This window comes from Coregonus clupeaformis, chromosome 21, assembly GCF_020615455.1.
Source record: "Coregonus clupeaformis isolate EN_2021a chromosome 21, ASM2061545v1, whole genome shotgun sequence".
In the NCBI taxonomy this organism is placed as follows: domain Eukaryota; kingdom Metazoa; phylum Chordata; class Actinopteri; order Salmoniformes; family Salmonidae; genus Coregonus; species Coregonus clupeaformis.
This window is the reverse complement of record NC_059212.1, coordinates 55,068,718-55,081,224: the sequence shown is the minus strand read 5'-3', so window position 1 is coordinate 55,081,224 and position 12,507 is coordinate 55,068,718. Positions and strand designations below refer to the sequence as shown.

General features: G+C 43.0%; 1 protein-coding gene across 1 annotated transcript in view; it reads right to left on the bottom strand.

The window, feature by feature from the left end:
• The window catches only part of LOC121534465 (zinc finger E-box-binding homeobox 1), a 93,258-nt gene extending 84,462 nt beyond the window's left edge, over positions 1-8,796 (bottom strand). Inside the window, exon 1 of the mRNA XM_041841058.1 lies at positions 8,724-8,796. Coding sequence (XP_041696992.1) covers positions 8,724-8,781 — 58 coding nt within the window. The 5' untranslated portion in view covers positions 8,782-8,796. The remainder of the gene's footprint in view (positions 1-8,723) is intronic.
• Positions 8,797-12,507: the final 3,711 nt, after the last annotated feature.

The window sequence follows — 12,507 nt, the reverse complement described above, 5'->3', positions numbered from 1 at the left end:
ACCGTCATAGGATGCCACCTTTCCAACTAGTCAGTTCCTCAAAATGTCTGCCCTGCTAGAGCTGCCCCGGTCAACTGTAAGTGCTGTTATTGGGAAGTGGAAACGTCCAGGAGCGACAACGGCTCAGCCGCGAAGTGGTAGGCCACACAAGCTCACAGAACGGGACTGACGAGTGCTGAAGCGCGTAGTGCGTAAAAATCACCTGTCCTCAGTTGCAACACTCACTACCGAGTTCCAAACTGCCTCTGGAAGCAACGTCAGCACAAGAACTGTTCGTCAGGAGCTTCGTGAAATTGATTTCTATGGCCGAGCAGCCTCACACAAGCCTAAGATCACCATGTGGAATGCCAAGCGTCGGCTCGAGTGGTGTAAAGCTCGCCGCCATTGGACTCTGGATCAGTGGAAAACGTGTTCTCTGGAGTGATGTATCACGCTTCACCATCTGGCAGTCTGACGGACGAATCTGGGTTTGGCGGATGCCCAGAGAACGCTACCTGCTCCAATGCATAGTGCCAACTGTAAAGTTTGGTGGAGGAGGAATAATAGTCTGGGGCTGTCTTTCATGGTTTGGGCTAGGCCCCTTAGTTCCAGTGAAGATAAATCTTAACGCTACAGCATATAATGACATTCTAGACGATTCTGTCCTTCCAACTTTGTGGCAACAGTTTGGGGAAGGCCCTTTCCTGTTTCAGCATGACAATGCCCCCGTGCACAAAGCGAGGTCCATTCAGAAATAGTTTTTTTGAGATCGGTGTGGAAGAACTTGACTGGCCTGCACAAAGCTCTGATCTCAACCCCATCGAACACCTTTGGGATGAATTGGAACGCAGACTGCGAGCCAGGCCTAATCGCCCAACATCAGTGCCAGACCTCACTAATGCTCTTGTGGCTGAATGGAAGCAAGTCCCCGCAGTAATGTTCCAACATCTAGTGGAAAGCCTTCCCAGAAGAGTGGAGGCTGTTATAGCAGCAAAGGGGGGACCAACTCCATATTAATGCCCATGACTTTGGAATGAGATGTTCGACAAGCAGGTGTCCACATACTGTTGGCCATGTAGCGTATCTGATCATTTTCCAAATTAACCAATTTTGGCAGGTGAGCACAGTGCTCAATCCACCAGCTGTAACTAGATGTTTTACAACAAGCATTGTAGGATACTATATTTGCCTCTCCCATCAAAAGTGGGAATGGGTTGTCTCATCATTGAACGTCATTTTGTCTGATGGTTTTGATATCTGTTCATCATGAACCATTACACCTCATGGAACAACAAGCTGCTTAATGCTAATATAGAAGTATTATTTTCTTTCTTCAAACATGCATACAACATTGTGTATAAGAATCATAAAGTGTACACATTTTGAATTACCCACAATCCTCTAAAAACAGAACCATGTGGCAAGATAGGAAGTGCAAGGTGATTAACAACCAGACTTCCAATGAGTTCATTCACTCAATTTTCTCTATCTTTGGTTATCCTCATAAAATATAATTACATTTTAAGCAACACATTAAGTTGGATTTATTAAACAACAAAAAAATGGTAAAATGAAATGACTTGCATTCAGTTTTATTAAGTATATGTTGGTAGTTGGTTGTATGAAAAAAAAATGTATGCACTCACTAACTGTAAGTCGCTCTGGATAAGAGCGTCTGCTAAATGACTGAAATGTAAATGTAGTTTTTGAGTCAACTTCAATGCAACCCAGAATAATTTTTTACAGTGTAGCTGTGTGGTTGAGTGTGTAAAATGGCAATTACATTTCTATAAAACGTACCATCTTACTGCCCCAGAAGTCGGGGGTTCAGCCTCCGCCTGTCTCCTCCTGTTTCTAATCTGTCTAAATTAAGCATTGGAAAAGGTAGAATTCCACAAAGATATTCTCCATATTTATCATCAATCAATTCTTAGGCTATAAACCATTTGCATTTCTTAACCAGTTGATTGTATGAGAGACACAGTCTGCAAAAACATATAGATTTTTGTGTTTTGCATGCACCGAAACCCCCAGAAACTCTCTTAAAAACACCAATATTCAGATTGAAGAACCACTTTGGGTGTTTCAGAGTACCTCTATTCTATTCGTAACACTTACATTGGGGTTTACATTCAAACACCCTCCAATCTACACAATCATGGTGTTTTGAGTCTTTCAATATTTACACTGGACTAAAGTAGTGCACTGTATAGAGAATAGGGTGCCATTTGGGACGCGTCCAAGAGCTGCTAGGCTGAGGCAAGGCGCTTGCTGGGAGGTCTCTCCCGCCTCCTCCTCCTCCTCCTCCTCCCCCTCTTCCTCCCACCCCAGCCTGGCCTCAGAGCAACAACTCTATGTATTTCTGAGCACCTCCAATACGTATGATACCTACTAATGGTATAGTGACTTTAGGCAGAAACAAAAGTAGGGAGGTTGTTCGGGGAGGATGGGTGGGCGTTGCTGGAGTAGCATCAGGGACAACTGTAGCATTTTAGCTAACCCTTCCCCTAACCCTTATTCTAAACTTAACCGATTTCACCTAACCTGCTACGTAAATTCACCTAACCTTTGTCGTTAGTTCCCCTAACCGCCAACGTAAATTCATCCCGTAATTCTCCTTGGTTGTTACTCCGCAACAAGCAACCTGGTCTCAGATAAAGACGTGCAATACTATACGTCCTCCAAGATGAGGATTTGTTTCTTCATCTAATTTGTATGCTATTGTACGACCGGGTAAGATGTATGATACTATACGTCCTCTAATTCATATGATCTTGTACGACGACTATTCCATTCACAATGTAACCTAACCTAACGTAACGTAACATATCACACTAAATGGAGTGGCACAGATCTACGTACAGAATAATACGAATTTCCCTGAGACCATATTACCCACCCACCTCTCTCTCTCACTCTGTCTTTCTTTCTCATGAACATAACTCAGAGGAAAAGCAGATAGCAGCACCAAAACCATCATAGCAGCTGTTAGCACTAGCTAATGATCCCTCATTAGGCTACATCACAGCTCCTCCGTACTGTTAACTCCCCAGCCAGCCCACTCTAGCATAAAACCCTAGCCTCTCCTTATTACTGTACTGTCCGTATTATGGCTTTGGGATAATGTTCGAGAACCACGTTAGTGAAGACAAATGACCTGTCTGTTTATATAAGATATCACAGGTATAGAAACGACAGTATTTCTATGACAACCATCAGGGAGGAAAATCAGCCAGACCCACCCCAGGCCAGCAGTAGCCCGTATTCTACAAAATACATACACTACATGACCAAAAGAATGTGGACACCTCCTTGTTGAACATCTCATTCCAAAATCATGGCCATTAATACGGAGTTGGTCCCCCCTTTGCCGCTATAACAGCCTTCACTCTTCTGTGAAGGCGTTCACTAGATGTTGGAACATTGCTGCAGGGACTTACTTCCATTCAGCCACAAGAGCATTAGTCAGGCCAGTCAAGTTCTTCCACACCGATCTCAACAAACCATTTCTGTATGGACCTCACTTTGTGCACGGGGGCATTGTCATGCTGAAACAGGAAAGGGCCTTCCTCAAACTGTTGCCACAAAATTGGAAGCACAGAATCGTCTAGAATGTCATTGTATGCTGTAGTGTTAAGATTTCCCTTCACTGGAACTAAGGGGCAAAGCCTGAACCATGAAAAACAGCCCCAGACCATTATTCCTCCTCCACCAAACTTTACAGTTGGCACTATGCATTCTGGCAGGTAGCGTTTCACCGATTCATCACTCCAGAGAATGCTTTTCCACTACTCCAGAGTCCAATGGCGGCAAGATTTACACCACTCCAGCCGATGCTTGGCATTGCGCATAGTGATCTTAGGCTTGTGTGAAATAGCCGACTCCACTAATTTGAAGGGGTGTCCACATACCTTTGCATTTATAGTGTATCTGCCCAGAGGGTCTAAGGACCTACGCTTAGCTGGGGAGATTTCAAATGATTTCATAAATTCCTGGAGTGGAGTGACTCACTCTGTATTCCTTGCCGAGGCCTCAATAATAAAGAGAATGGGAGGTTTTGCAAATGAGCTGAGAATAAAGAGAGGGTTTCCCACCAGCCGAGAGACCCCCCTTCACACGCACACTCCTCTGAATGGACTCTTTCTTCTGCCTCACACACACACTGGCTGAGGTAGGAAGGTGGCCGGTCAATGGCAAAGGTAACTAGGGTTGAGTCCCAAATGGCAGCCTATTCTCTATATAGTGCACTACTTTTGACCATAGCTTTATGGGCCCTGGTCAAACATAGTGCTCTACATAGGGCATAAGGTGCCATTTGGGAGACAACCTAAGGCCTTTCTCCCTGGGCCTTCTTTCACTCTGAAGCCTGGGCACACAGTAGCCTAAGCATCGGCCATCCCCAGACCCAATAGAGCACCTAGCCTATAGGCTACTGCTTCATGTTATTCAGGTGACTGAATGAAGCTGGCGTGAGAGGGAAGAAAAACATGTTATTTCTGGAATTAAGTTTCTCAAACAATAACATGGTGGACTCTGGAAGCCTTTAAGAAACGGTCTAACCCTCCCTCAAATCATTTATTTTTACATTTAGTCATTTACATTTAGTCATTTAGCAGAGACTCTTATCCAGAAAGACTTACAGCAGTGAGTGCATATATTTTCATACTTTTTTTGTACTAGTCCCTTGTGGGAATTGAACCCACAACCCTGGCGTTGCAAGCGCCATTTTGTACCAACCGAGATACACTCCAACTGTAAGAACTGCCTCTGAGTTATGATTAGCTTATGGTTTGACATTATAAAGGCCTATACCTATGATATACCTTTCTGCTCACAGGGTAAAATGCTGGACATAGCGTGGGCTAACTGACATTATAAACTTGGTGGGTTCGAGCCCTGAATGCTGATTGGCTGACAGCCGTGGTATATCAGACCGTATACCACGGGTATGACAAAACATTTATTTTTACTGCTCTAATTACGTTGGTAACCAGTTTATAATAGCAATAAGGCACCCTTTGTGGTATATTTCCAATATACCACGGATAAGGGCTGTATCCAGGCACTCCTCGTTGCGTCGTGCTTAAGAACAGCACTTAGCCGTGGTATAATGGCCATATACCACACCCCCTCGGGCATTATTGCTTAATTACACCTTGATGAGGTCTCTTTCAGAGGGTTGAGAATTACCTTTGTTTTATACCTGGTTCGTATTCACTTGGAACGAAACAGAAGCGACCGTCCGAAACAGGCAGGGACTAGCTGCATTTGTCCAATAAGAATCACTTGTTGTTCGTTTTCCGTTGCAAAATGTTTTCGTTACAGTGTGCACTAATGAATACGACCCTGCAGTTCAGTATTTTGTATCACTTGAGTATGTAGGATAGGTTTACACCAGTATAAATTCATAATAATACACAGCCTACTTCATCTGAATAATTAAGCCATTTCTCACAAACAGGGCGGTAATAGGCGTTATCTGGCTACTTCATTTCATTACAACACAATAGACTAACAGGGACCATGTGCTTTAGCCTTGCAGGCAGCTACACATTAATTACATTTGAACAAGAGGAGGCCATGTTGTTATGCAAAGCCCCCCTGTTGGGGCCCTGGTTAAAAGTAATGTACTATATAGGGAATAGGGTGCCATTTGGGGCGTAACCCAGACCTTCATCTGTCAAGGCAGGGCACCGTGAGCAGCCTTGATTCATGTCAACTGTCACTCAGCAAGAGGTCTTGCTCACACACGCACACACACGCACAACACACACAAATGCACACACACACACTCATCAATGCTCTTATAGTCTGTCCAACAACATCCAAAAATCTGAAGTAGGCTATGATACCATAATTGGCTACGAGATGGAAATAGCAGCGTCAAGGACCCGAGAAGAAACAGCATCAAGGTGGAAACATCACCCGATGTACGGAGGAGAGACACCACGTGACACCCTGCCTGCTCTAGCATCTTTTGATTTGCTACTGGGAGGGAGTGCTTCATGAAATAACCGTTCTTTCCGTTATTACTCAAAAATAATGTAAACATATCACATCAGTCAAGTATGTAATTAATTATTTCAGATGTTACGGAGATTATTAATAAAAGCGGGTTCATGTTTTTTTTAACAATAAAAAAAATGGAATGACAAAAATAAGACAAAGGGGTGTAAAATACAAGGTTTAGGCTCAAATAAAATGCCATGAATGAGCAAGACCTGGAAACAAACCTGTGGGCGGAGGTCAAAATGAGCGAAAGCCCCTTTGCCATGTTGATGTGTACCGTTATACAGGGAGAACTGGATCATTGCCTGTTAGAAATAACACTAAATAATATGCCTGGCCATCATAAACAATACGTGATCAAATTAATTGAATATACTGGATGTACATTAAAACAATAATAACGACCGAATTATAAAATTCGAGGCACCTTCATAGGTGTTGCATCACCTTGCATACCTGTCCGTCTCATAACCTAAAAAGCAGCAGCCCCGCCTTCACTGCAGTAACCGTACACACCGCCATTCCGTTCCACCGAACCAGTCGGACATTGCATAACAAAATAATTGAAAACAATAGATGGAAAACATTTAGCGGGTGCTGACTATTTCTACCGATTAGCCAACTGAAAACAGCGGACTCATTCGCATTCTCAACCACCTTATGCATCACTTTCATTTTCCGTCACAACCTATTCTTTCTTGCCTGCCTGCACCGTGACACACACAGGGCGGCAGGCTACACTAGAGAACACTAAACGTTTCGATAAAATAAAAATAACGGAACAAAAAACATCATAAACAAACACGAACACATAGGACAACATGCATGTTTGTGGGGGGGAAAATCCCGCGAGAGCAAAACCAACGAACATTGAGAAAGAAGCTACTGACGCTGACACATAAATGCACGGGTAAACTATAAACCAAACCATTTTTTTTCTACCTGCACAAGTTGCCATTTGCTGCAGCGTTTTGGAGTCTTTTTCCGCGTCTGCTCTAGAATAAATATAGATTGAAAATAAACAAACACTTCCCCGCAATCTGTGCAAATAATAATGTATAGATAAGCACCACAGGTATGTTTTTATAGGACATTTGCGAGCCCCGTTTTCCCTGTTCAGGTGAACATGTTCACGGCTCCTGCCTGCGCACGGCGCTCAACTCTGTGTGTCACAGCTCGTGTCGTCAGCGGCCACATGAAAGGTGCTTTCCGTTTCCAGCCCCTCATCTCACTACTCATATAACGGTATTTACCTAAAATAAGATTTTATTGGCTGGTAGAGTGAAAGTGGGGAAGATGGGTAGAACACAGGTAAGAGGTTATCCAATGAGAGGAAGCTACTCTTTTCTGATAAAATTTAAAGTCAAATCCAAGCTACAATAATCTGCAGACAAACTTCATAAATCAAGTGATTGATTAGGCTACATCGGAAATATAAATTGCTGTTCTAGGTTATTGTAGGTATAACGTTGTGTATTTTCTATGGTGTTTTGTGGATTTAGCAAACTGACAATCATTACCCTATTTATGATCCTGTAGCGCAATTGAACTATATTCTTCACAACCAAATAAAATAAAAGAGAAACATTCCTTGCTCTCGCATGTGAAGTTTGAGGTTAGACAGATTGTCCAGGCAGCAGGCGCTGTTGCTGCTGCATAGCTAGATTCCTTATAGAGACTGCAGCAGTTGCTCACACACATAGGAAGGCTGTGTGACGCCCATTTCTTTCCTGCATTGCTTACACCACCCAGCATAACAGGTAAACTACTAGCCTAGGCAATAAAACGTTATTTCCACAAATGAAAATCATCACAAGCTATTCAACAAGCTCTATTTTGAGGACTAAAATATATCACCTACCATGCCCAAAACAATGTTATGCTACCTAAAAAGGAGACCACGAGATGCCCGAGTGTAATGTATTAACATCTAAGTTGACAAAAGTGGCTTAATAAAACAACAAATTGTACAACACAGCTCTTACCTTGAAGCAAACCACGCGGCAACAATGTATCAAAAAGTGTTGCGGGCAGCTAACGGGAGGGGTTGTTATCCAAAACAACACAAAACAATCCCGAATAAAATATGTAGCTATTTATTTTTGATAATAATATAATGCAAGTCGAGAATGGCATGCAATCAGTGAGTCTACAAAAGCACATTGCTGAATATTCCATCACACTCAAATAACTCTGCTACTCGGTAGTAAAACAAGTCCAACTATTAGCTATTACCGTTATCTACTCGTTATTTTTCAGCTCAAAATATCAGGTGGCTGAGCTTAACTGAACTGCATGGCTGGGGCAGCACGTTAGCAAGCTAGCCTATTTAGCTTAGAAGTTTTATTGAGCAAAAAGGTAGCAAACGACACGATTTATTTGAACAAATAAAACACATTGCAGCTTGTCTTTTGGAAAAACAAGGAGAAAAGTTAACCTAAAAAGAAATGTCGATCGAAGAACAAAAGCAGGCGCTTGTTCCAGTCCACGGGATGAGAGGCGAATATAACGGTACGCTCGAGCAATGCACCGCTAGGCGGAGAGAGAAGCGAGACAGGTATAACGGTACACAGCACACTGGAATATAGGCTACTTACTACTTTCCAGCACTTGAAGTCCCTAAAACGTTGTTCAGAAAAGTCCCAAAGTCGACGAACAGAGAGTTATATGAGCACAGAAGTACGTAGTCCGTCTCACTGAATCGTTTCCTGTCGGTTTTACGGAGTTTGACTTACCGTTATTCCTCCTCGGGTTGGCCTGTTTTCTGCGCTTACACCTGGGGCCATCCGCCATGATCCTTTCGCTGTGTCTGAATGCTGGCAGAGCGAGTCACCCCCCCTTCCCCCCCCTGTACCCCCTCCTCTCTCCACTCTACCTCCCTCCCTCCTCTGCACCTGGTTTACGACACTCTCTGCTTTACGACATCACCTTCTCGGCTGCTGTCACCTCAACGCGTTGTCCATCCTCCTACTGGCAGCACGTGAGACCACCCCGAGCTTTTGCTTATGCCTGACTCTAGATTGTTTGCGCCTGTTGGCGTACAAATAGGATACATGGTCAAATAGATATGGCAAATTGTTTTGATAACAGGTAACATTTTGACAGGTAATAGACAATCCATTACTAGGCTGCCTGCTACTATTATGAAGTTCACATTTGGACAGGAGAAGCTCCTTCAAGCAACAGGGAACAGTTCACGTGACAGAGCATTAACCCCTTAAAAACTGGACTGTTGCTGCTGTACAAGTAGGCTAGAATTAGGCTGCACTATAACAGTTTTGTAACACACACACACACACATACACACATACTTTTTGCACTAACTCTCCTGCACTGACTCTATGCACACACACTTGACTCTATCCACACACTCACACATACTTATACTGACACCCCAACACACACACTCAGGGGCATCATGCACCCCAAAAAACTGAGGGAGCACATAGTATGTGAGGATGGCTGGGAGGTGGAAGTTGGAGAATTTTTGCATTTTTCAAACACCTAAAACAGCTTTCTCCTGTACTTTAGAGCCATAATCATTATACTTAAAGTGCAATGTATAGTGTAGAGCTAATGTCATTGTACCATCTAAACCACTATGAAATATATTTTCAATAACCAAAACAATTGTATTTTCAGCTGTTTGAAGTTGATGTACAAGACCGAAAGTAAAAGACACATAGAAGTAGCACACATAGAACTGAGCTACCGCTTCTTAGACTGGCTTTCAATGAGAATTATAGATCTATAACTCACATTTCTATGTGAATTTGGTTAGGTCGCCCAAAAAGTTACATATTGCAGCTTTTATTCGATGTCAAAAATATAGTTATTTTTCTGCATATCTGAGCATATCCTCCCGGCTAGTGTTTATTTAAAAAAAGAAACTAAATATGCTTCTCTGCATCTCTGCTCAAATCTGGGTAAAAGATTCAAAGGAATGTGAGTCTTATTCAGTACATTTAGTAATTTCTTGCTTTTCTAAAGTCTACCAACCTTGCCAGCAGGCATGCCAGCTAAGATAGTTAGACAAGCTAGCTACTCTAACTTGATTGATAGCCGGAAATGGCTTCTTGGTAGCTAGTTATGTGGTTGGGAGATCAGGAACTTATCTGGGCTAGCTAAAGCCAACTCCATAACATTGCTAAGTGGTTAGTAGAATTACAGAGAAACAACAACAACAACAAAATGACATATATATATATATATATATACAGTGGGGAGAACAAGTATTTGATACACTGCCGATTTTGCAGGTTTTCCTACTTACAAAGCATGTAGAGGTCTGTCATTTTTATCATAGGTATACTTCAACTGTGAGAGACGGAATCTAAAACAAAAATCCAGAAAATCACGTTGTATGATTTTTAAGTAATTAATTTGCATTTTATTGCATGACATAAGTATTTGATCACCTACCAACCAGTAAGAATTCCGGCTCTCACAGACCTGTTAGTTTTTCTATAAGAAGCCCTCCTGTTCTCCACTCATTACCTGTATTAACTGCACATGTTTGAACTCGTTACCTGTATAAAAGACACCTGTCCACACACTCAATCAAACAGACTCCAACCTCTCCACAATGGCCAAGACCAGAGAGCTGTGTAAGGACATCAGGGATAAAATTGTAGACCTGCACAAGGCTGGGATGGGCTACAGGACAATAGGCAAGCAGCTTGGTGAGAAGGCAACAACTGTTAGTGCAATTATTAGAAAATGGAAGAAGTTCAAGATGACGGTCAATCACCCTCGGTCTGGGGCTCCATGCAAGATCTCACCTCGTGGGGCATCAATGATCATGAGGAAGGTGAGCGATCAGCCCAGAACTACACGGCAGGACCTGGTCAATGACCTGAAGAGAGCTGGGACCACAGTCTCAAAGAAAACCATTAGTAACACACTACGCCGTCATGGATTAAAATCCTGCAGTGCACGCAAGGTCCCCCTGCTCAAGCCAGCGCATGTCCAGGCCCGTCTGAAGTTTGCCAATGACCATCTGGATGATCCAGAGGAGGAATGGGAGAAGGTCATGTGGTCTGATGAGACAAAAATAGAGCTTTTTGGTCTAAACTCAACTCGCCGTGTTTGGAGGAAGAAGAAGGATGAGTACAACCCCAAGAACACCATCCCAACCATGAAGCATGGAGGTGGAAATATCATTCTTTGGGGATGCAAAGGGGACAGGACGACTGCACCGTATTGAGGGGAGGATGGATGCGGCCATGTATCGCGAGATCTTGGCCAACAACCTCCTTCCCTCAGTAAGAGCATTGAAGATGGGTCGTGGCTGGGTCTTCCAGCATGACAACGACCCAAAACACACAGCCAGGGCAACTAAGGAGTGGCTCCGTAAGAAGCATCTCAAGGTCATGGAGTGGCCTAGCCAGTCTCCAGACCTGAACCCAATAGAAAATCTTTGGAGGGAGCTGAAAGTCCGTATTGCCCAGCAACAGCCCCGAAACCTGAAGGATCTGGAGAAGGTCTGTATGGAGGAGTGGGCCAAAATCCCTGCTGCAGTGTGTGCAAACCTTGTCAAGACCTACAGGAAACGTATGATCTCTGTCATTGCAAACAAAGGTTTCTGTACCAAATATTAAGTTCTGCTTTTCTGATGTATCAAATACTTATGTCATGCAATAAAATGCAAATTAATTACTTAAAAATCATACAATGTGATTTTCTGGATTTTTGTTTTAGATTCCGTCTCTCACAGTTGAAGTGTACCTATGATGAAAATTACAGACCTCTACATGCTTTGTAAGTAGGAAAACCTGCAAAATCGGCAGTGTATCAAATACTTGTTCTCCCCACTGTATATATATATATATACAGTGAGGGAAAAAAGTATTTGATCCCCTGCTGATTTTGTACGTTTTCCCACTGACAAAGAAATGATCAGTCTATAATTTTAATGGTGAGTTTATTTGAACAGTGAGAGACAGAATAACAACAAAAAAATCCAGAAAAACGCATGTCAAAAATGTTATTAATTGATTTGCATTTTAATGAGGGAAATAAGTATTTGACCCCCTCTCAATCAGAAAGATTTCTGGCTCCCCAGGTGTCTTTTATACAGGTAACGAGCTGAGATTAGGAGCACACTCTTAAAGGGAGTGCTCCTAATCTCAGCTTGTTACCAATATAAAAGACACCTGTCCACAGAAGCAATCAATCAATCAGATTCCAAACTCTCCACCATGGCCAAGACCAAAGAGCTCTCCAAGAATGTCAGGGACAAGATTGTAGACCTACACAAGGCTGGAATGGGCTACAAGACCATCGGCAAGCAGCTTGGTGAGAATGTGACAACAGTTGGTTCGATTATTCGCAAATGGAAGAAACACGAAAGCACTGTCAATCTCCCTCGGCCTGGGGCTCCATGCAAGATCTCACCTTGTGGAGTTGCAATGATCATGAGAACGCTGAGGAATCAGCCCAGAACTCTACGGGAGGATCTTGTCAATGATCTCAAGGCAGCTGGGACCATAGTCACCAAGAAAACAATTGGTAACACAC